Genomic DNA, 22,401 nt, shown 5'->3' on the forward strand with positions numbered 1-22,401 from the left:
CTGGTTGACATACCTCTCCCGCTGATAGGTAATGCTCGCTCCACCAGGCTCTTGTGCTGCTTCCAACACATGCCACTATTTATAATCTGAGCAGCAGCTACAGGGACTCTGCTCTTTTCATGTTTGTCAAGTCTTATGGATGTAATTACTATACCAGTTGCCAAATTTTGTAGTGAAAGTACTCCATTCTCTACCCAGATGAATTCCTCTTCATTTCTGCTGTCCCAAGACAGCACTGCTCACCATACACCTCCAGTGCAGATCACAGTGACACCTGAAGAAAAGAATTTACGTGCTCTTGAGTAACTGTAGTTCTTTGAAACCATGACTATGCTGTAGTGAGAAATCCAATTTCTAAATTAATTCATTTTATGCAATGAATCCAATATTAAAACACATAATATATTAATAAAGCAGAATTCTGCACACGTTTTATTTCTGTAAATCTGAAATAAAGCTTAAACCATGTTTTATAGTGTTGATACTGCATACAACTCAGCAAACAATGAATAAGCAATACTGATTCAAAAAGCAGAAAAATCTCTTGCTTTGAACTGCTGTGCTGGTTTTGGCTGGGATAGAGTTCATTTTCTTCATAGTAGCTAGTATGGGGCCATGTTTTGGATTTGTGCTGAAAACAGTGTTGTTAACACAGGGATGCTTTCGTTACTGCTGAGCAGCGCTTACACAGAGTCAAGGCCTTTTCTGCCTCTCACACCACCCCACCAGGGTGGAGTGCACAAGAAGCTGGGAGGGGACACAGCTGGGACAGCTGACCCCAACTGACCAAAGGGATATTCCATACCATATGATGTCATGCTCAGCAGTAAAAGCTGGGGGAAGAAGAAGGAAGGGGGGCACGTTCAGAGTGATGGCGTTTGTCGTCCCAAGTAACCGTTATGCATGGTGGAGCCCTGCTTTTGTTTCTTCATTTCATCGAGGCTTCTCTCAAATAACTTCATTCTGAATGCAACTCATTAATGTCTGCTCCCTGCCCCCTGCCTTTGCAAGCCTTCTCCAACTGGCTAAACATGGTGATTGGAGCTTTTCAGATTAATTTTCCTTAAGTGACCTACTTTGCAGAGAAAGATAATCATGCATTTATAGCCTCTGGCGCTCTATTCAGGTCACAGATGGACAGATAGCAAAGCTATTCCTCAGTGACTTACTGGGGTTGTAACTAATCTTCCAATGAGAAAGGAGATTGTCCTGATGTTGATTCGTCAAAATGCCTAAAAGTATGGAAGATCATTGACTCCTACTTTAATTTTCAGGCGGCGTCACAGTTAGGCTGTATGATACCAGCCAACAGTTGTTCTAAGAGTGTTTTGTGGTAGTGAATGAATTACAGGAACTGTAGATGTTAACCATGTGGTGTTTTGACTGCGGATATGTCTGATATTACACACATACCAGATACTGTGGCTGGCACCAAGGGGTCAGAGATTCAGGAGAATTTTGAGCTTTTGCTCACTAACAAGTGCTTACAATCCTGTGAACAGTTGTCATTGTAAAGACAATTTTCTGTGCAATCAGACCTAAACCTCTGTTATGAAAGCATTTTTTTTGTGTAGCGTGATCAGTTGAGCCAATAAGACTCGTATTTTGCTGTTATCCATTAGAGGCCCGTTCTCCCTCTTGTGTTTGGCACTAATGTAGTGATGTATGCAAAACAGCTTGTTCTCTTATTTTCAGATGTTCAGAAGTTTCACAAGGGAAATGACCGGCTTTATTCTCTGTTAGGATATTTTTAAAAGTTTGGTGGAGCTTTTCACACTGAGAAACAGGCAACAAGCAGGAGTGTTAAGGATGTCTCTTTTTTGGAAGGACCATCTTGAAACTTTGAGTGTGCCAGGCAGTCAGTGATGTTAATTCTGACAGGTCTGAAGAACTCACTGTTAAAATTGTGACACTGCTGGCAAAGGGATGGATGGCTTTCAGAACAAAACGAAACATGTATGTAGGTGGAATTCTTGCACTGCAGGACTGCAAACGTGTATGCCTGTCCCCCGCAATGTATACATACAGCTTTGCTCTTTGCATGACGGTGCAAAACTGAAAGGTGTTCTGGTAGAAGTTGCACTGCAGTTTGGATCACTTTGATCACTGAGTAAGTGTTCGTATTTCATGTGCTTCTTACAGCAAATAATCTCAGAACACACGAGGAATGATTTGGGTTTGGTTTAGATACTTAAAACTGTTAAGATAACCTGACAGACCTGTGTGTGTATCTCCTGTGACAGAATCTAATGCATCAAGGGCAAAACCAATTCCTTTTTGCAAAAAACCTTTCAAACAGGAATTAAGTAAAAGGTTTTAGAGAGAAAGAGTATGTGCATCCCTCCCACAGCTATCCTGAGGGACTGTAGTGCAGCTGTTCCACCATCAAAATTCTGGCCATGGGCTCTAGCAGTTTTTGGGAGCCCTTTGAATTTTCCACATGTGTCCTTCAGCTTCTGGATCTGTGTGTTCCCTCTCCCAGGTGTTAGCCCCAGCATCTTCTTTTCTGAGAGAGAATTCTCATTGTGTCTGAACTGAATGTTTCTCAGCGTTTCCTCTGGAAGTGTTGATAAATTTGAACCAATGTAGCTCTACAGATGTAGGCATCAATGCAGATACTCTTAGGCTAGCTTAAGAATGGCCTGCTGTAGGTGTGCTTTTATCTGGTCCTAAAATAATTAATCTAAATAAAAATAAATCCAGTTTTAACCAAACTAATCCACAAAGCATAATTTAAATTCTTTTTTTTTTTCTTTTTTAGTTTGTCAAGAAAGTATTTGAAAAAAGTAAGTCAGCACTGGCAGGATTGGTTATGGGCTATTTTAATTAATTAGGTTTTGTGAAATAAAAAAATCACATTTTTTGTTCTGTGTTTCCTAGTATAATATCCATCACATCATTGTGTTTATGTCAGAGAATGTGGAGTTTTATAAGAAGCAACAGGACAAGTTTAAATAGCTGGGAAACATTGTGTATTACTAGATACAAAACTAGAGTAATTTAAGTAATATGTTTCTACTTTATGGAGCCATAGTACAATCTGTAGAAGATACAGTAGAAATTATTTGTAGAAAAAAACAGTATATGCTACAAACAAATACTGTCTGCATTACAATAGACATGTTCATGCCCACTATGTAGATCTCTTAGGGATAAAAAGTACGATTGAGAAATAATACTAGTGCATTCCTATAGAAAACAAACAATTTTAAAATAACCAGCTCCAAAGAAACCTTCTAGCTTTTGTACAAGGGTAGCCATGGCAGTAATAGAAAACACATCCTTCATATTTAATGCTGACATTCCAGTATACAAGCAATAACTTAAGAGCTCCTGACTGTTTTCTTGGTGGGTTAGTAAGGGCACTGGGCAAAGGAGAAGGTGAAACACACCACGAATCCCCCTCTCATTATTACTCAGCACTACCTGAGAGTCTGTCTTCTGGGATCTTCATGGCTTAGAAGTTTACCTTGTATCATTGTGAGTATACAAATTATTACATTGAAAGAAAAAATCCATTCTCTTCCCTGTTTGCCTATTAAATTAAGATATTAAGTGATCAAACAGTTCTCATCGTGTAACTGTCCCAGATACAAAGCTTTTAGTGTGCTGCGTTACATCAGTATAAAACCTGGTGTGTATATTTCTTCTGTGGGGAAAGATGAGTAGTAAGGCACATTTTGTAAACATATACAGGTGTCTCACACACACAATTTGCTACTAGTCCTGCCCAGCAGGACTACTAAATAGAACTACTCCCTTGCATGAAATGGCTGGAACAGATATTTGTTTGCCAGATCAGAACATCAGGGAGGAGTTATGAATATGATAATGAACTAGATTTTTTTAGCATGTCTTTTACAGAATTTGTTGATCTGCTGTGCTACCATAAGTGAAAAGTAAATCTGATTAGAGAAACAGAAGAGTAGACATAGTTACAGAAATTTGTTCTCATCTCCTTTAATATGAGTCAGTGTTCCTGATGAAGTAGGATTATCGTTATTTTAGTTTAGTCATTTAAGATTTCAAATTTCCAGTGGTGAACTTCTAATTAGTTGAATAGATCATGAAATGCTAGAGCAATTTGAAAGAACCCATATTCCTCTTCTGAAGGAACTTGTATTCCTATTCAAGGGGATGAAGCAGCGTATTTGGAAGGAAATGCTGGAGTGTGGAAGAATCAGACATCACGTTTTAGTGAAACAGTAGATGTGATCTGAATTGGTAATGAATGTTCCTTGGTGGCTGCTTGATTTTGAACACCTAAGGAGCATTTATAGGAGTCATAATGTTTTTGAAATATGCCTTGGTGGGACGGACTGTGCATATGCATGAAATGGAAGAAAGAAACTTGGTGGACAAAATGATGGCAGAATGTTTCGTTGTTCATATGTATAAAGTTCAAATAAACCTATAAACTTACATGCAAAATAGTAAATTTATAATTAAATTAGGTGTATTAAAATATTTGTTATAATAAATAATTAGATTATAATAATTCCTCATAATTCATCACAAGCCTATATGCAAAATAATTTTGGCCAGAGTTACAGATCTTTGCTTTTCAGTGATGCCTTTAATAGTAAGCCAGTTAGACAAAATGAGTTATTTTCTCTATGTGTTCTCCATGTAGGTGTGCACCTCATATGCTGTTAGCATTATACAAGTAAACATTAAAATGCTATTTGCATACTAATACATTCACCTGATGTGTCTGAGATGTTTTCCGCTTGCATACTGAGTGCATAGATAGGGTCTGTGGATGATGGCAAACTAATTACCTGTGAAAATTAAAGCCCTGTGTTTGCTCAGAGAATAACTGAACTGTAGGCAAGGATTGTTCCTTCATAGGCTACTTCAGTAAACCCCAATATCGGCTTCCTCTTTGCAACAGAGCAATAATATCTCTATGCTCCTTGGTCTTTAGTGTCTTTGCTGATATATGGAGGAAAGGTATATTCATAGTATTATGGTGTTGAAATTCAAGATCTTTGAGTTTGCAAGTACAAAGTAAATATGGTATTTAATAAAGAAAGTGTATTTCAGGGATAGAAGGCTTGCATTAAGACAACTAAGATGTAGTTCTGAAGCACTACATTAGCTCTCTTTACTCAAGTTGGTGACAAATCTTTTTCTACAATATATTTCATAAAGTAGTAGATTAAAAAAGCACTTTCACAATACATATGTATGACTATAGTGACTAATCATATACATATTCCAGAATTACATGTTGTTGCTTTTGGGAAGATGTTGTGGATTTCATCATCCTTAACATTTTATTAAAAAAAATACCCTGTTGAACTCGGAGGGTAGAAGTTGTTTTCCAATAACGACATAACTATGTTTTCTGAATTTATAATTTTGATGATTTGAGCATTTGGATTCTCATTTGGACATTCAGTCATAGGATATTTGCATCATTATGTTTTTCCTGGATATTTTGAAAAAAAATTATAAGACATTTTAACAAAAAGAAAAAAGGAAGAGATCTGGGGGCTCTGACCATTCTCATTCTGTCTGTGCAGTTCGACAATCAGCAAGCATTGGGAGGCAGAACTGGCCACGCTGAAGGGTAATAACGCTAAGCTCACAGCAGCCCTGCTGGAGTCCACTGCCAACGTAAAACAATGGAAACAACAACTTGCTGCGTATCAGGAGGAAGCAGAACGTCTTCATAAGCGGGTAAGTCGAGGCAAATGGCCAGGATCCTTGAGGTGGAAGTACCGGTGACGGTATTCGCTCATTTTCAAGTAAAACAAATATGTTTATTGTTGGGGCTTTAGGTTAATCTTTGAAACAGAAATTAATGATTATTTTAAAGCACACAGGGTTCCTCTGATGGGAAAATCCTTTGTAGCAGTTCTTTTTCTGCAAAGGATATTGTTGCAGGAAGAGTTATCTAACCTTATAACGTGTTTGCCATCTTTCACTCTTCATTTGATGCCATCACATCTGTTTCAGGACTTTCTCCATAGCACTACACTTTAGTACCTCTTGCATTTAAGTCCACAGAAACTTGACATCTCATCTGTAAGTTACAGAAACCCTGTTGTAGTTTCCCCATACAACAAACACGAACAGCTTCCTCTTATCCTTGCACCGAAAGAGAACTGAACATAGATTCAAGATCATTATATGCAGTTAGAGATCTGCTTCCATTTTCATACAGGAGGGGCTGGGTCCGGTTCCCTTCAATGTAAATTTTGCAGAGGTCATTTGGCAAACCAAAAATTAGTGCACAGGGAGGGAAGGAGTGACAGTGTTTGAGGGAGGAATAAAACATGCAAGGTGAAGGCTGCATTATGAAAACAAGCATACAATATTTTCATTTCTCTTCTCTTTTTACATGTAATTCTTTATATATTGTATAATCTATTCACCTTTATCCATATGAATATGTCATCATGGCTTAGGACACATTTTTGTGCAAAGTGAAGGCAAGATTAGCACATGTATAGAGGGAAGATGTCTTATTGATGAAACTATTACTTTTGTTAATACCAGTTAACTTAGAAAAATATCAAACAGCTGTACTTAGTTAAGAAAATAAAAACAAAAGCATTGCTTTTTGCATGAAAACTGGTTTCATGAATATGTTCACAAGAAGGGCAAGGTCAAGTAGCAAATGTGGCAGACCTTTTAATTTGTTTTTTTTATGCTTTACTCACCTGTATGAAATAAGGTATGGTAATTACAGGTAGCCAAATCCTGCAAATTGCGAAGGGTTCTTTCAGACCGGCGCTGGACCTGTCTATCTGGAGGCTGTTAGTAGTCCCAAGAACAAGGCTCATATTCATCAGAGGGGGGCTACATCTAACCTGGGGATGTGGGGGATGTGGAAGAGTAGCAAGAATTCCTTTGAGCTTGAGAAACCTGGGGAAATGGCAGGTTGTTGGGGCTGTCCTATACCTAGACTGACTTGCAGACAAGGATCCTGAAGTTCCAGCCAAATGATTTGATAGGGAAGAACGACAATTTCCAATGGACTGTAACTGTGTGTGGTATCGCTGGCTGGACGAAATGCATGAAGTGTAATTAAAATAACTGGTGCTTTTTGCAAAGTGCTTTCAGTTCAAGAAATTGGCAGTTGCTGAGAAAACTGCTTTGCTTCAGAAATTTTCCAGTTGGGCACAAGCTTGTCATGTGTGTTTGTACAGAGAGAGACTTTTGCTTTGTCTGTCATCTCATTTAAGCTTTTACTTTGGAAGGGTGGGACTTCTAACCTGTGCTCAAGGTTTGTGAATAGATGATAACAGTCATTGTTGATAAAATTATTTAAATTACAACCTTGTATTAAAATATAGTGCAGATGTTCAGGTGGATTTGACCACCAGCTGAGCTTTAGAGTGAAGAACTCATCACTAAAATGTGGATATAATGAGGTAGCATTCTTCCTAATAAAATGTATTAATGGCTTTTGGTGCAAAGCTGAGACAATACAGTCCTTACCTAAGAAAGAAAAGAAAAGCGACACATAGCAACAGCAGCTGCATTTGCTGTGGGGAGACCCAACTAGACAAGACAGGCAAAGATACCTTTTTTTAATGTTACTCTCACTCTTAGTTAAATCTTATTAAAAGATCTGTTATTGGCAAATACAATCAATGAACATAGGAATTTTTAGCATGTCACTTTGCTTTTATATGATACTAGTTACAGAAGTAGTAACCAAGTCTTTGTAGCTGCATACGTTAATAGCTGATGATTTTTCATAACCTTTGCCCAGCAAATTTCCTGGAATTATTTTGTATTTCTGAGGGAACACAAAATCTTGTAACATGGGATCATCTACACTGTGCTCTTTTGATCACCGTTTACATACCTTTACTAAATGTTTCTGTAATCTGTGACCTAGGGGCTTGTTAATACCTCACATAGAATATAGGAACGCTCTGTGTCTCTGTCTCTCTGGGCATGCCTGTAAATTACAACAGGATAGTTCATCAAGAGTACTGCCCTCTATTGGAATTGCTTTTAGAAAAACACAGACTTGGCTAACCCAATAAATCAAACTCTGTAGGCAAAAGAATGCAGAACACGTTAAAAAAAAATCAGCCTCAATCTGTTATCCATACGGTGTGATACAAGAGCTTTTCTAACCTGCATGCTGGAGACTGATCTTTCATATTGAAATAGTGCCCCATTTCAAAAAGAAACTGCAAGTCAGATGTTTCTCTCTTCCACAGATTGAAAATGTGCTGTTGAAATAGCAGATCTGGAGACTGTTGGTTGTGGTACATGTGGTAGCAAGCAGTGTTACGTCACTGTATTGTGTTATCTTTCTGTTCAGTTTATCCATTAAGCTCAGTATAAACATGTAGCTGCAGCTGATCCAAAAAATGTTCCTTAAACTGGAATCTGTTTCACCTGAGATTATGTAGAAGTTATATATCAAGTTTACAATGGTCATCTTTTTTTTCTTTTAATTCTTGGAGAGACAAAAGCATGAAGAGTAGGCGTCCCAGTCTTAAGCAAACTGACTAAGGTGTTGAGTTGAATTTGCTTCTGTAAGTGCTTGTCTTTTCTCCATAGGATAATCATCTAGATAGTCCTACAGAAATACTTTTAGTCAGATGAAATGAACTCCATCTTTAGTTCATAGAATCACAGAATAATTTAGCATGCTGGCTAACTTTGGAGGTTATCTGGTACAGTTCTCCACTGAAAGCAGGGCCAACTGAAGTTAGAGCCAGCTCCAGGGCTGGATCAAGTTACTCAGGGCTGTGAATCAAGTCTCAAAAAATGGAGATACCACAGCCTCTCTGGGCAGCCTGTTCTAATGTTTGATCACCCTTGTCAAGTTATTTTTCCTAATATCTAATTGAAATTTGCCATTCTGCAACTCGCATCTGTTGCCCTTTCAGCAGAAAAATGGGGTTTGATCCAAAAGAAGCTTTGGTGAGAAAAGTTGGATAGACCAGATCTTTAGAAATACTCATAGAAGATTTGATTCCAAGGAGAAAGAAAAATCTGGAAATTAGTTTGCACATTCGGTTGTAATGTAGTTGTTGTTCTATATGGAAATATTGGCTGTCACAGCATCTTGCCAACTGGAGAAGAATGTGTGTAGATACATATGCATTGGAGGGATACAGCCACTTACAAGATCATAGACTTGTATGAAATAGACCAGCCTCCAAAATGAAAAATGGTACTACTGACATTAGCTGCTATATTCAGTTCAATTTAATAGTATATTATGTGGTTTATACATAATGTAATTGTGGTATTCACTCCTGACATGTTTTAGGTTCATATACAAGTTTTGGTGCCTGAGTCATCTGTCTGCAAGCTACAGCAGACTCATATCCTCTGTCAAGTGTGGTGTGTGTGGAGAAGTAATGCATATTGATTAGTAAACTTTTATCTTCTATTTTTTTCATTCACTGTGGTAAACTGGGTCTTGTGCAGTATTTGTTGTAAGCTCTGCTTTTTAAGTTGTTTCAAATTATTTTAAGCCCACCATTTTTTATTCTATAATTGTTTTAAAATTTGACTGAAATAGTTTTTCTGCGTATCACATTGTTTACACTTTATAAAATACAGAAACAAAGCTAAAATGCCCCTTTCTTTGATTTTGATTGCATTCTTTGAAATTGATTTCATTTATTATTTGCCATTTCTGATTAAGTGTAAGATTTACTCATGTATCAGTTCAGTTTTTCATATTAACCTACATTTATTTGCCTTCTCTGAGGCCTTTATCTTCCTTCTTCCATTTGTTCTCTGCATTAATAATGCCTAGAGCTGAGATGAAACAGAATACAGATTCAGTGTGGCTGAGTGCAAAGTTTTCAATAAATTAAAGTTTTGTTCTCTCCTCTTATATATTGTGAGCTAATGTCAGAAATACTGTACTTTGATATTTTGTCCAACATTATATTTTTCAAAAGTTTGCTAAATGAGTGTATGGATTTTTTTCCTCTCAAATACAAAGAGATAATAATTCTGGGAAGATGTGATGCCCAGTCAAGAGCTTAACTTGGAGCTCTCACCCTTCACTCCTCTAATCTGTTCAGAAGCAACTTAACAACAAGGATTTCCCATAAGCGGGGTTGGGGAGCACTCCTACACACCTTGCATAGCTTTTTGAAGTCAAAAGGGATTCATGAGTTTAGAACAGCTCAGTAACAGAAAGAAAAACCCTGAAGTGAGCTACTTCAGACAAATAGAATAGCATTGGTATTAACATTAATCCGGATACCACAAAAAGGAAAGGATTGAATGGTGATATGAATTATGGAAAGTAACCCAAAGTTCTGTCTTTGTCATGTTAAAAATGAAAATGATTAATTTTTTTCTTGCATGGTAACTGCTGAAGTAAATCATCCTATGACACTGGGCAATAGCACAGAGTAATAACACCACTGCATAATAATAAGAGCTGCAGTCCTTGAAAATCATTTATATGCGGGAAAAGAAACCTAAGATAAAAAAAGATGAAGGGAAGTGATCAAGCTCTTGGGTATTCCTGAAAGAACAGAGAAGTAAACTCTTAAATTCTGGCTTGTTATTTTACCAGGATATCCTAGGAAATAACATAAAATTAGCCTATTATGTTCTGGTTCTCTTATTCAATGAATGAAATAAGTATGAGGACATCTTATATAGTCATCAAAACCACCTGACAAACAATGGACCCTGATTTCACTACTGTTAAAAGAAATTTTAAAGTGGATGTTAAAAAAATGCATGAGCATACAGAAATAAAACCATGGTCATTTTACTCAGCTATTTCTATGCTCCTTAAAGAAAACAACAATCTCTAAAAGCAGTTATTAAAGTCCACAAGAAGTATAGAATGCTATATAAGCCATCTGCTCAGATTATGTATGGAAAATCTTTGCAGATCCTTTAGCAGTCACTTCCAAATTTCCACCAGCTGCATTAATAATTGAATAACCAAAACTAAATTTTGAACATGCAGGTGTGATAAAGTTGCTTGCTGAATCAGAGCCCATATTGTGGGCTTCATAGTTGCTAAGAAGTCTTCCTACCACCACTGTGGGACTACCATGAAAACTGTTTGGTTTTATGTGGCCGAGGAAGGACATTATGTAAAAGTGGAAGTATGGAAAAAGGTGACAGCAAGTGTGGTAACAAGAAATTTATAAATGGAGTTTTGATCCAAAAATTTATTGGCAATGCACCTTTTTTATGTGATGCCTGTCGCTTGCCATCCTTCCTTTAAGACTGTGTCCCTCCTACCCTCACTGAACAATCCAAACTTTCATTATATTTAAACTTGGTTTCATTGATTAAAGAAAAAAGTTACCCACATATAATTTCCTTCTTAAGGTATTGTAATTAGCATGTGGCTAGATAGCAGCTTGGTACCATTTGTTTCTAATGAAAATAGATTAATATTTTGCAGGGTAGGTATGGATAGCTTGGCAATTTAACCAAAACAGTGGGATTATAATTTTGTTAGTATTTGTTTATGCATTTATTTGAAAGAAATGTGTCTGCAGATGGACCAATTCTGAGTGCACGAAAAATGGCCAACTAAGTCCATATATTTACGTATGCAGTCCTTTCATCTGGAATTGTAAGCAAACTCTTGTTGCACTAGAAACTCTGGAAAAGGCAAAAAAAGGGCAGCTCTTACCCAAGTGAGGTCATAAGGTTAAATATTGACCAAATATTCAAGAGAGATGTTCTGGGCAATATTAAGGTTTTCTGTGACACAGTAAGATCCAGAAAGGCTAATTGTTCTAACTGTGATAGTTGAGTTTTTAGAAGACATATGGGAATACGGTGACTTTTTTGTTTTTGAAATTACAATCTTGCCTTAAAAAAGAGTTTACGTTTCAGAGCATGCTGTAATTATCTGGTTAAGGTGGGTTATCCTTCTTGCAGTGGAACTAGTTTCTAGTAAAAAGAAATCCAGAGTAATATTTTAAAAATCCTTGAGAAACGATTGCAGAGGCTGACCACCTTCTTTGCATGGCATTAGGGCATATCAAGAGAAAAATACAAGCATTTTATTTCAGGAGATATGTATTTTTTTCTTAGATGTACATTTTTACTCCTCCAATATCCATTTCAACTATCATAAGTTCCATATTATTTTTCAAATGGTATGAGTTGTCAGTCTTGACATTAGACTATCACAGCATTTCCTAGGACAGGATTTCTGAAATCCAGTACATACACTCAGCTCCCTTTCTGTGTGTGATTCCTAATGCAAATAATCCACATCTAGCCTTTATCAAGATTCAACCTCAGTTAATAATTACAGTTTACTAAAAAGATGGCCTCTTTTCAGACAGAGAAGGTGAATCAGCTTATGTTCGTGAAATCAAAATATGAATTTGGCTTTTTTTAATGTATAGTGAACTGAAGGCAAGTCTTTCCTGTCTTTTTCTGTTTGCCTTGGTTTGATTTTAGAGCAGATTTGCATTTAGGACCCAAGACTATTTCATTGTGTTTTTTCCTGGGAATTCACTTTCACTGAATGTGTTATATATGAGATTGTAATTTGAAAAAAAACCCCAAACCACCAATCGAACTACTGTCAGTATGGGAAAGTGGAAAAAAAAGTTTTCACTGAAGGGTGTCTCATCCCCATCTTCATCTTTCTAAAAAACCTAAGAAAAGTGTTAAGATCCATTTATCTGCAAGTTAGAAAAAGCATCCTTTGTGGAGGCATGCCACAAAATTTTGATGTAGTTAAAGCTTTGTAGAATTAATTATATCCTATAATTCCATAATTCTGTTGGAGTATGAGGAAATTACTGGATTTAAATCCTCGGGATTAAAGGATGACATATCTGTACTGTGTTTGCCATTGCGTGTATTTCATGAGCTGGCCAGATAGCTGGAAAAAGTATTCGCTAATTAGATTGCAGGGAAAGGGATGCCCCCTGAAGTTAGTATTAGCATTATCAGTTGCAAGTAATAATGCACGGCTGAAGCTCAAAGCATTGATTTTAGTAAATTTCTTAAATTTTCAAATATTCCTTCTGCAGTTCCATTACTTTCTTCACAAAAATCAAGGAGATTATGGATTATTCCTCTCTTATCTTTGTATAAATGATTAACTGTGGAAAACATTTTGATATTTCCATGACTTGAGGCATCAGTGCCCACAGAGAAAAATGTGTCCTTTTCAGCAAAATCTTTAATTGTTTTCGCTGTTGAAAAAAGTAATATATTCTTGGTAATGCACAAAGCTCCCCCCTGCCCCCAGGTTATCATTTTATCTATGGGTAAATCTTGGAAAACTACAATAACTAATTTGCTGTCAGAAGTGATATATATGAATAATACTATGGTGTGCTTTTTGTTCTTTCAGCAGCAACCTTGAAAAGCAATTTTCCTTGTTTTCTGCATTTTCACATTTCTTGAAAGCTATATCGGAATTATTTTTATGATCAGCTTGTTGCATGCTGTCTTGCATCTTACTGTCGACCGTGAAGAAATGAGAAGCTTTTTCTGCATAAAATATGTGAAACTTTATGCAGTTATTCCTAGTTTTGCTGAGCGATGCAACATCATTTCTCTTCTCCTTGTGGAAACTAAAGAGCTCTTTTTATTTTGTAGGAGGTTCATCTTGAATTATTGATGGAATATTATTGTCACAGTCACAGTTATGATCCATTTAGGGATGTAACTCAACCAGCTAAAAATACATAATTAATATTTAAATTCAGTCTTGCATGTGAGCACTCTGCCTGTTCTGTACTGTAGCCTCAGCTAGTAGACCTTGGATATTGCATTCCACAGTAAATAGAAAGGATAAAAATACCTTTAGGAAACAACAGATTAACAGCATCAGGTATATAAAATAGGCTACAGCTACACTGAAAATATGTTCCAAACTGTCTGTCTTTGCATTTCTGTAGCAGTTGAAGTAATTTCTGCATGAAGTTTAGAAGCAATTTCACGATCTGTTGGTACTGAATTTAAGATAGTGAATAAAAACTATTGGTTGAGATCAGAAGTGTACAAATTTATCTCAACAAAGTGGTTTGAAAAATGGAATCAACCCGCAGCAAACATAGCGCAGACTCATTCAGTCAATAATTGCTTGGGGAAGGTGACCACTCAAAATATTTCCGTCATTCCCACTTCTTTGCCTCTGTCTAGCTAGTCAAGTTAGAGTAAAGACTAAACAAGTCTTTACCTGTGAAGTTGTTGTCTGTGTTGGGATTTGATGCAATCTCCTCTCTTGGTTTCTTTGTGATTTGATTTGTTTTCTTTGAGAGATTTTTCAGTCTTCTGAAGCTTTGGGCAGTCACTGTCTTAAGCTCACATCAAGGCTGTTACTCTGTTGTGTTACGTGGCCCAAAGACTCACTCCTCCAGTCTGCCCCACAGCCCAGTGTGTGCTAGCTGTCTGCTGTAATGAAAACTTCTGCCTGGCATCCTCCTCTATTTATAAGCCATTGACACTAGATTAAAATTTCCAGAAAACTCTAGAATGGCCTCTGCTGAGAAGGTCTAGGCTCTGCCAGAACAAGTTGCCTTGCTGTCTTATTTCAGCTGATGTATTTCTCACTAAAGTATGCAGTTAAGTATAATGCCAGCCATACACTAGAAGAGTTAGCTCATTAAATAGTCACTAAAAAGCCCTTTCAGATTTTTTTTCCCTACTTGCAATCCTTACCTGGATGATAAATGCAAAATAAAGCAGCAGAGGCTAAGAACAATTTTTCTTTTTTAGTCTCAAATACAAAGCCACAGTATTGACTTTTTTCAGGTATGCAAGTCAGTGCAGTCTTACAATAGCACAATAGAAAACCTTGTTTAATCAGTTATTGTTCAAAGACTGTTCTTGCAGTCCGAATTCTGTACTGGAAGCAAGGCTTAATCACAGGTACATTGCTCAGTGTTGCTGTGCAAAGGCTTGAATGATTGATTGAGCCTTGCTCTTAAACATGAAACACTGAATGAGATGTCCCTGAAAATAGCACGTGGGAGGGTCAGACCAAAGCATTTTAGCTCATCTTTATGCCCCTTTCTGTGCATAATGCATAAACAGTTATTTTTAATGATTTTTGGACCACTGTTCATGAGAAAAATAAATTCAATTTGAAATGAGGAAATAGAGCAAGTAAATACTATCCAGATTTTTGCCTTGAGCTTTATCTTTTGTTACTTCTGGTTTCAATTGTATATTCTTTATATCGCATCATTTTCTAGTCCATCTTACTGTACAGATTTTTTTGAAAGGGTCACAATATGATTTTCTTTTTTATCGGTATGTTCAAGAAGATAACATCATGCAGATATTTGACATCTTTTCAGATCTCTGTAGGAATGGACATTTAAATAAGACTGCAATTAAAGTAACCCTGTTTTTTAAATTGAATTTGTTCTTTTTTTCCAACTTAATGATTTTTCAACGAATGGTAAACAAAACAGTTGACCAATGCATTAATTTCTTGCATAAGCAGTAAGAGATGGACATTTGCCCAGAGAAAAGCTGGACCAGAGTAAGACATCACAGCCCTTTTAGTGTTGGTAATTAATTGCCCTTCTGACAGCAGTTGCCTCTGTTGGCAAGGAGGTTTGTGAGAGGACTCCCTGCTCTGCTCAAGCAGAACTAGCTGTGTTTGCTTAAGCAATTTCAATAGGTATCTGGAGGTAGTATGGGCCAGAGTGTACTGGGGAGCATTCATGTGAGCCATGCAACTGGCGGGGCTGTTGCAGGTGTTTTCAGCCAGCAACACTACATGCAGCTGAGAGCAGTAATATTTCATCCACCAGAGTTCAATCCACCAGCCTCCTTGGATTCCAAGCTTGCACCAAGACATGCATCATCTCTGTGTGTAGCAGTCCAGAGGAAACCATGTGGAGAACAGTGGGGGTCCAAGTGCTTCCTTAGTCTCAGGTTAAGACACTTCTGCATACTTGCTTCCAAGGCACTAGGTGCTAGGACAGAAGTGGTTTGGGGACTGGGTTTTCTTCTGTCTCTCCAGTTGAGGCTCTTACACTTGTGTAAATGAGTATTCACTGCGCTAGTGCTTTGTAAGAGCCAGTGGGTATTGCTGAGTGCCACAGCTTTAAAAGAGAAATTGGCCTTCTTGGAGGTTACCATACAATGTTCCAGTCTTTCACAACGCGTGGGAGAGGGCCTGACCCTGGGTTCCCTCAACAACCCTAACCCTGGGTTCACAGGGGCTTCCACCTCCAATTCAAGACTCAGTTCAGCAGAAAAGCTTGGAAACGTTTCAGAAGTTAAACATCAGAAGGGGTGAAGGTACGTGAGGTGAGTGAGTTTGACAGTTCCAGCAAAACTTAGGAACAAGCTAGAGCTCTGCATAAACCCTCAATGTCAGAAATACAGGAACCTGTGTAAAACTGTGGCAGCTCTACTAGATAGTGAAGGGTTCTTGACTGGGCAAGACCCTGAGCAACGAAACATGACTTCAAAATTGGCCCTATTTTGAGCAGGAGGCCTTGACCAAATGACCACCAGGGTCCTCTTCCAGCCTAAATTACTCTGTGCCTCTGTGATTCTTGCTGTGTCTAGATGTTAGTTCAGACACTGTGTAGACATAGGTTTATCACAGTTGGTGTGTTCCAATTCTGCTTGTTCATGTTTGTGTAACTGTAGTGGTGAATACTGTAATAGTCACAACTGGTAGCAGTCAGAAGGAATCTACATAGATATATTTTTGTGTAATTGAAGCAAATTGAGAAAATTATCTAAGACTTTGTTCATGTACCTCTCGAATTACAGATCAAAATATTAGAGAACTTTCACACTGCATGTTTGCATGGATGTGTGCACTAAAACCTTTCTGTTTAGTAACAAATTGTTAAAATATCGAAAATTCTATTTAAAAGTTGTAATGCTCAGTGGCATATAAAACTGAGCAAACAGCATGAGCACTGATATTTCTTTTGGGACACTTCCAGCAAATAAGATAGTTCTTTGGGGTGGAAGATGGGGTGTTGTGTTACCAAGCTATATCCTCATCTCTCATTCCCCTTACCCCTCCCAAGAATTTGCTGTAATCTCAGTTCTCTCCATTTATAAACCTGACGTGCAAAAAAATCTAATCACAGTTTTCCAGGAGAAGAAACTAGACTCGTCATGGCTGTTACAGAGGGGAAGTTCATGCCCTGTGACTCATAAAGGAGAAGTTGATAGGGGTTTTGTTTTAATGTTCTTGTATTTCATCTTGGCTTCCCTTTGACTTCTCTCTGCACTCAGTAATGTACCTTTTGAGCCTACAAATAGTTCAGAGTCTGAAATTACTGGCATCACAGGGGCTTCACTAGCTAGACTGCATTGGTGCTGGAGGGCATCAGTCTTGATTCCTCGAGATGTTCTTTTATCTAAGAAATAAAATTGTCTTGGAGAATGCCTGCCCTCCGTCTAAGGGCTACTCCTCCAAGAAAGTTAAAGGGAGGCCTAAGGGTTTTCATTGCAGAATTGGGTAGCACTTTGTGCAAAGGAGTTTTTGGGCCAGATTTCTTATTTACTGTAGGTAGGTGGTGCAGCTTTGTTGAAGACTGTATACTAAGATTGACAGGTTCATATCTTCTGGGAAAAAAATGAGTTATTAGGTTTTAAATAGAATTTTTGATATTTTAACAGTTTGTTACTAAACAGAAAGGTTTTAGTGCACACATCCATGCAAACATGCAGTGTGAAAGTTCTCTAATATTTTGATCTGTAATTTGGGAGGTACATGAACAAAGACTTTTCTGCATAAACTCTAGCTGCATGGATTTTATTTCTTTGGTGCAGAAGCTATTTTTTGACAGCTGTTTATCTGTGAATGGCAGGATATTAACATCTCTTCGATTAAAAAATAAAATTGAAAGGGCATACCATTGCCAGGTATCTTAACTGATCCACGAGCAGATGGAGAGCATTTGCTATTTGCTAGTAAAGAGGAACTGTGCAAATCCAAATTGTGCCATTAGCTGTTGGCTTTGTGACTGAGAGACGAGATCTGAAACTAGAGGAAGTAAGAAGTTGGCAGCTGTACATTGATGGCTGAGTGTCTGCTATTACACTGTTGATGTCGAGTCAGAAATTGAGGCTGTGAAATGTTAATTGGCTTGCTAGGAAGTGGGTGAGCATTGTGCCTTAGTTAAATAAGATGGTGCAACATTAAAAAGTGTCAGATGGAGAGGTTAGTTAGACAGCTAGCTCTAGTGTATAGTGTATAATCATCTAGCCATTACTGTTTCTGGAATGGTAATTCAGCTTCTTTCATAAAATTTTCAATAATTAGTAAGTATAAGTTTTAATTAATGTTCTTTTCAGCCTGCAACATATTAAATGTATTGTTTCCAAGAAGTCATAGCAACCAATTTTTGCTAAACAATTTGTTAAGGAATTTTATGCTGACTTCGTGAGAACACCCTCAACATTTTAATCAACATAAGTCACCCAGAACTAAGGGTATATTTCAAATGCAGCTATTGATGCAAAGAAGTAATAGTACCTTGAATTTGTTGAATTTAATTCTCTATTTGTTGCTTCTACCTATTTCAACAGGTGACTGAGCTAGAGTGTGTGAGCAGTCAAGCCAATGCAGTCCACACACATAAAACAGAATTAAACCAGACAATACAGGAGTTAGAGTCTACGCTGAAGAAAAAAGAAGAGGTATTTGCTCACATTTATTCTTGGCTTTTCTGTTATGTCATTTCTAAAGACTTTCAATACTAAGCTTGTGATGGCTGGTAAATACTGTATTATTTCCTATAGATGTTACAAAGTAAAATCCTTTTCAGCTTCTTTGAAATGATTAATATATTTCTGTGTATATAATTGCATCGGTCCAATATAGAGCTGGGTATCTGAACAATAAAAAAAAGTATTATGTTTTCCTGTTTGCTTTTACCAAGCATCTCTGTTTGCAAAAGTAAGTTATAAGTGGTTTCCACAGAGCAGTCATCACACTGGTGCAGTCCAAATTCACTAAGACAGAAAGCTGTCATAAGCATGCTTTCCTTTTTCTGGAGAGTAGGGTTTGGACAAGTAATAGATCAATGCCTTTTTCAGGCCAATCTGGTTTTCAGGCTATGTTAATATAGCTGACTTTCACGATCATCCATTTCCTTAAACGCATGCCAAGGTCCCAGCCTGAAACTTGATATTTATTGTGCCATCTGCCTTGGGCTGGGCCAGCAGCAAGAAAATAAAAGGAACTGGAGTAACACCTGCACTGGCACAGGTCCTAGAGGAAAACAGGTTTGTGCCACAGAATGATCGAGAATCGCCCCTTTATGGATGGGGAAAAGGAGGTGGAAGGAGCCGTGTATAAAGGATTTTGTGCCCCGTGTAAGAGCAGATGCCTCAAGAGCTCTGTGACAGACGCAGCGGGCACTGGTGTGCGTGTTGGCAGGGGCAGTGTGTCCTGCAGGGTCTTGCCTCCAGCGGGGCAGTTGTTAGGTGTTTCCAAGGAGGATGCAGGAGAGGCACAGTAGTTACAGAGTATCCTCCCAAAATGGAACAAAGCCTTTTCCAAACTCCCTCATGCTTAAGAGATTAGCCTCAGGTTGGTAATGTTTCCCATTTTGGTGCCCATTCACTTCTGAATTATGCTGAGTTGTTGGCTGAAAAGAGATCTTTCCAAAAGGAGTTCTGGGAGGTGAATATGCCCTTCCAGGGAAAAGTACTTAATGGTTTTGATACCTTTTAGTTTAATTAACTGTTTCTATTCTTGTCTCCTGAAAGTAAGCTAAGAAAAAGTTTCTCTTCCATTCATTTTTCATCTGTATTTGTTATTTTTATACCTTATTACTTTCTTCTTGCTAAATTAAAGATACCATTTTCTTTTAGACTCTCTTTTTACAGAAGTTGATGGTCAAAGCAGGCAATTTTTTGATGCTCAGCCCCACTGCTAGTGACATAATAAGCAGCTCACAGATGAAAATTGGATTTTTCTCTTGAAAAAATGGAGAAGGATAGATTCTAATAGAACTTAAAGTACAAAATTGTTTCTCTAATTACAAGGACACTTACTTTTCCAGGAAAAAATGATTTCAGATCTTTTGTGTGGGAGTGGAAACCTTGGACTTTTATAAAATAAAATGTTTATCTGTATTGTTGTTTATTCACAATGGAATTGCTGTTTTAGGACTGTGATTCAGGACTATTGAGAGCAGGGCTTAAATGTCGTGTGCTGTAATGAGCAGTAGCCAACTGCCAGTTTTGGTATCATTGCAATGTCTTGCTCATGAGAAGAAGCGATAGCCAGCTTACCTGCACTGAGGCCAAGCTAGGTAACGCGTTGCTAGCAGGGTTGTTTCTTCTCCCTTAGGAAATTGAAGGATTGAAACAAGAAATTGACAATGCCAGAGAGCTTCAGGCACAGAGGGATTCTCTGACCCAGAAGTTACAGGTGAGCTAAAGTGCATCATCTTAATTTAGAGAGAAGGGAAAAATGATCGTGAAGTGAGCAGTTCGCATCAGCAACTTGTGCTATATTCACTGAAGGTGCCAGATAAATATATGTTAGACTGCATTGTGAAGTGGTGGGTTGGGATGATCCTTAGGAATTTGTATCCAAATTTCCACCTGCTGGACCCAAATTTCATTTACAAGTCCACAGAGTACTATCAGGCTAGCAGATGTCCTTCATCAATACATGTCTTGGGCAGTTCTGGTCTCATTTTCACTGCAGTGTCTTCCCATAGGTCTTGTGTGCCACTGAAACTGTCAGGCTGTGTATCATATTATTTGGGATGAGTTTGTATTCAGCTTTGAAACATGTCCTGAGAAAGTAAAGGTTAAAGTGTTTTTGTGTAGTACAGACTTTAAAAACACACTTTGACATTCTCTTGGAATTATTTAGAATTATTGTTTTTATTGTTTTTTCTGGGGTGTTTCTTTACTGTGTGTAAAGCGAGATACCTCAGCCTACCAGAATCAGTGTGCCCTCAGTATACCCTCCCTTGCTATGTCTCAGCTCCTGTCTGTCTGTCGTGGGGCTGACCAGCCAGCACATACGCACCTCCCTTGTGAAACCTGCCTTCGGAGTGAGGCTGACCCAAAGCTTAGGTGGGTTAAACTCTGAATTCAGACTTCAGGGTTTTGATGGGACTGGAAACTCAGGCATTAAATAGCTCCAGATCCAAACTGCTGAAAGGTGACCCTCGCTGTTCTGTGGCTCGACCTAAATCATGCAGAAAGCAAGCCCCATCAGACTAGCCACAGCTTAAAGATCATTAAGCAGTTATTCTTCAAAATGCATTACATGAATTGGAACTTCTTTGAATCTCATTTTAACCTACAGAATAAACCACATGAGAACAAAATTAGTTTATTCATTTTTCCCCATTCTTAAGTCAAATTATTTGGAAAAAGCAAGTTATTACTTTAAACAACCTTTAAAGATTGTTTTGAATACACCTGTGCTTGCCTGTTCTGCTATTCCAAAAATTGCTGCTGGCTTTAGGCTAAAAATGGGAGTTTTCAGCTGAAAAGGGGCTTATCTGAGAGACTCAAAAGGGAGATTATAATGAAAGTTGGAAATTGTTCTGGCAGTAGCATATGCAATAATTTCAGTGTAAGATCATATGAAAAGTAATAGCAAGCCAGGAATTAGCTATCCTTAGCAAGGAGAAATATGAGAGACTAGCAAGAGATGAAAGATTAGAAAATCCTGAGTTTTTTATTAAAATTTGTACTTTATAAAGTCAGTAGCTTCCTTTTGGTATATTTATATCTTTAGTAACCAAATGGATATATTGTGTATATATGTCCATACGTCATGTTGTAGGTGATCAGTTTCTGAAAATAGTTCAACATGGTTCTGTTCAAGTAAATTTAAATCTCACTTACGATCTGAGTTAAAAGCTGCCTTTTAAGCTTAAAGCTTATTATTGACCTGATGCAGACCATCTAAAAGATCTTGAGTCTTTGCTTTGCTATAATCATCCTGCTTTGCTTTGCTGTAATCATCCTGCTTTGATGGTACTGGCCTTCTCTGAGCCACTTCACCCTACACCTGTGACGTCAGTGAAATGGTGTTTTCTTCTGTAGCTCTAGACTAACCATCTCACATCTGTTCACGTAGTTGACTCATCATCTGTCTTCAGGGCGATTGTCTCCAGGGTCCATATCCGTTCATCTCTTTTTTACTTCTCCTTTATTTTTTCCCTCTTGTGTTTGCAAATGGATTATGTAACTCTAAAATATTTTGGAATATAGCCTGTATGAAAAATGCTATACAAAGACATTACTATTTCAAGGTATATTGCATTTCTGACACACTTATATCAGGGAATGAATTAGAAATCCATCATTGGCAAATTCCAGTGAAGAGCAATATGTTTTCACTGTGAAGGGTAAGTATTGGGACCCTTGTTACTTAATAATTTCATTAGCAATGTAGAGAAGACATATCAATGAGTCATGATCAGTGTGACTCTCACAGTAAGTCAGGATACCTTTATTACTATGGGTGATTCCTAAATATAA

At 37.7% G+C, this 22,401-nt stretch overlaps 1 protein-coding gene across 1 annotated transcript in view; it reads left to right on the forward strand.

Annotated features, from left to right (window-relative positions):
• HOMER1 (homer scaffold protein 1) overlaps positions 1-22,401 on the forward strand; it is a 63,262-nt gene that overhangs the window by 37,387 nt on the left and 3,474 nt on the right. Inside the window, exons 4-6 of the mRNA XM_075726067.1 lie at positions 5,529-5,685; positions 18,469-18,579; positions 20,240-20,320. Of these exons, the coding sequence (XP_075582182.1) occupies positions 5,529-5,685; positions 18,469-18,579; positions 20,240-20,320 (349 nt within the window). The remainder of the gene's footprint in view (positions 1-5,528; positions 5,686-18,468; positions 18,580-20,239; positions 20,321-22,401) is intronic.

This window comes from Pelecanus crispus, chromosome Z (genome assembly GCF_030463565.1).
Source record: "Pelecanus crispus isolate bPelCri1 chromosome Z, bPelCri1.pri, whole genome shotgun sequence".
Classification (NCBI taxonomy): domain Eukaryota; kingdom Metazoa; phylum Chordata; class Aves; order Pelecaniformes; family Pelecanidae; genus Pelecanus; species Pelecanus crispus.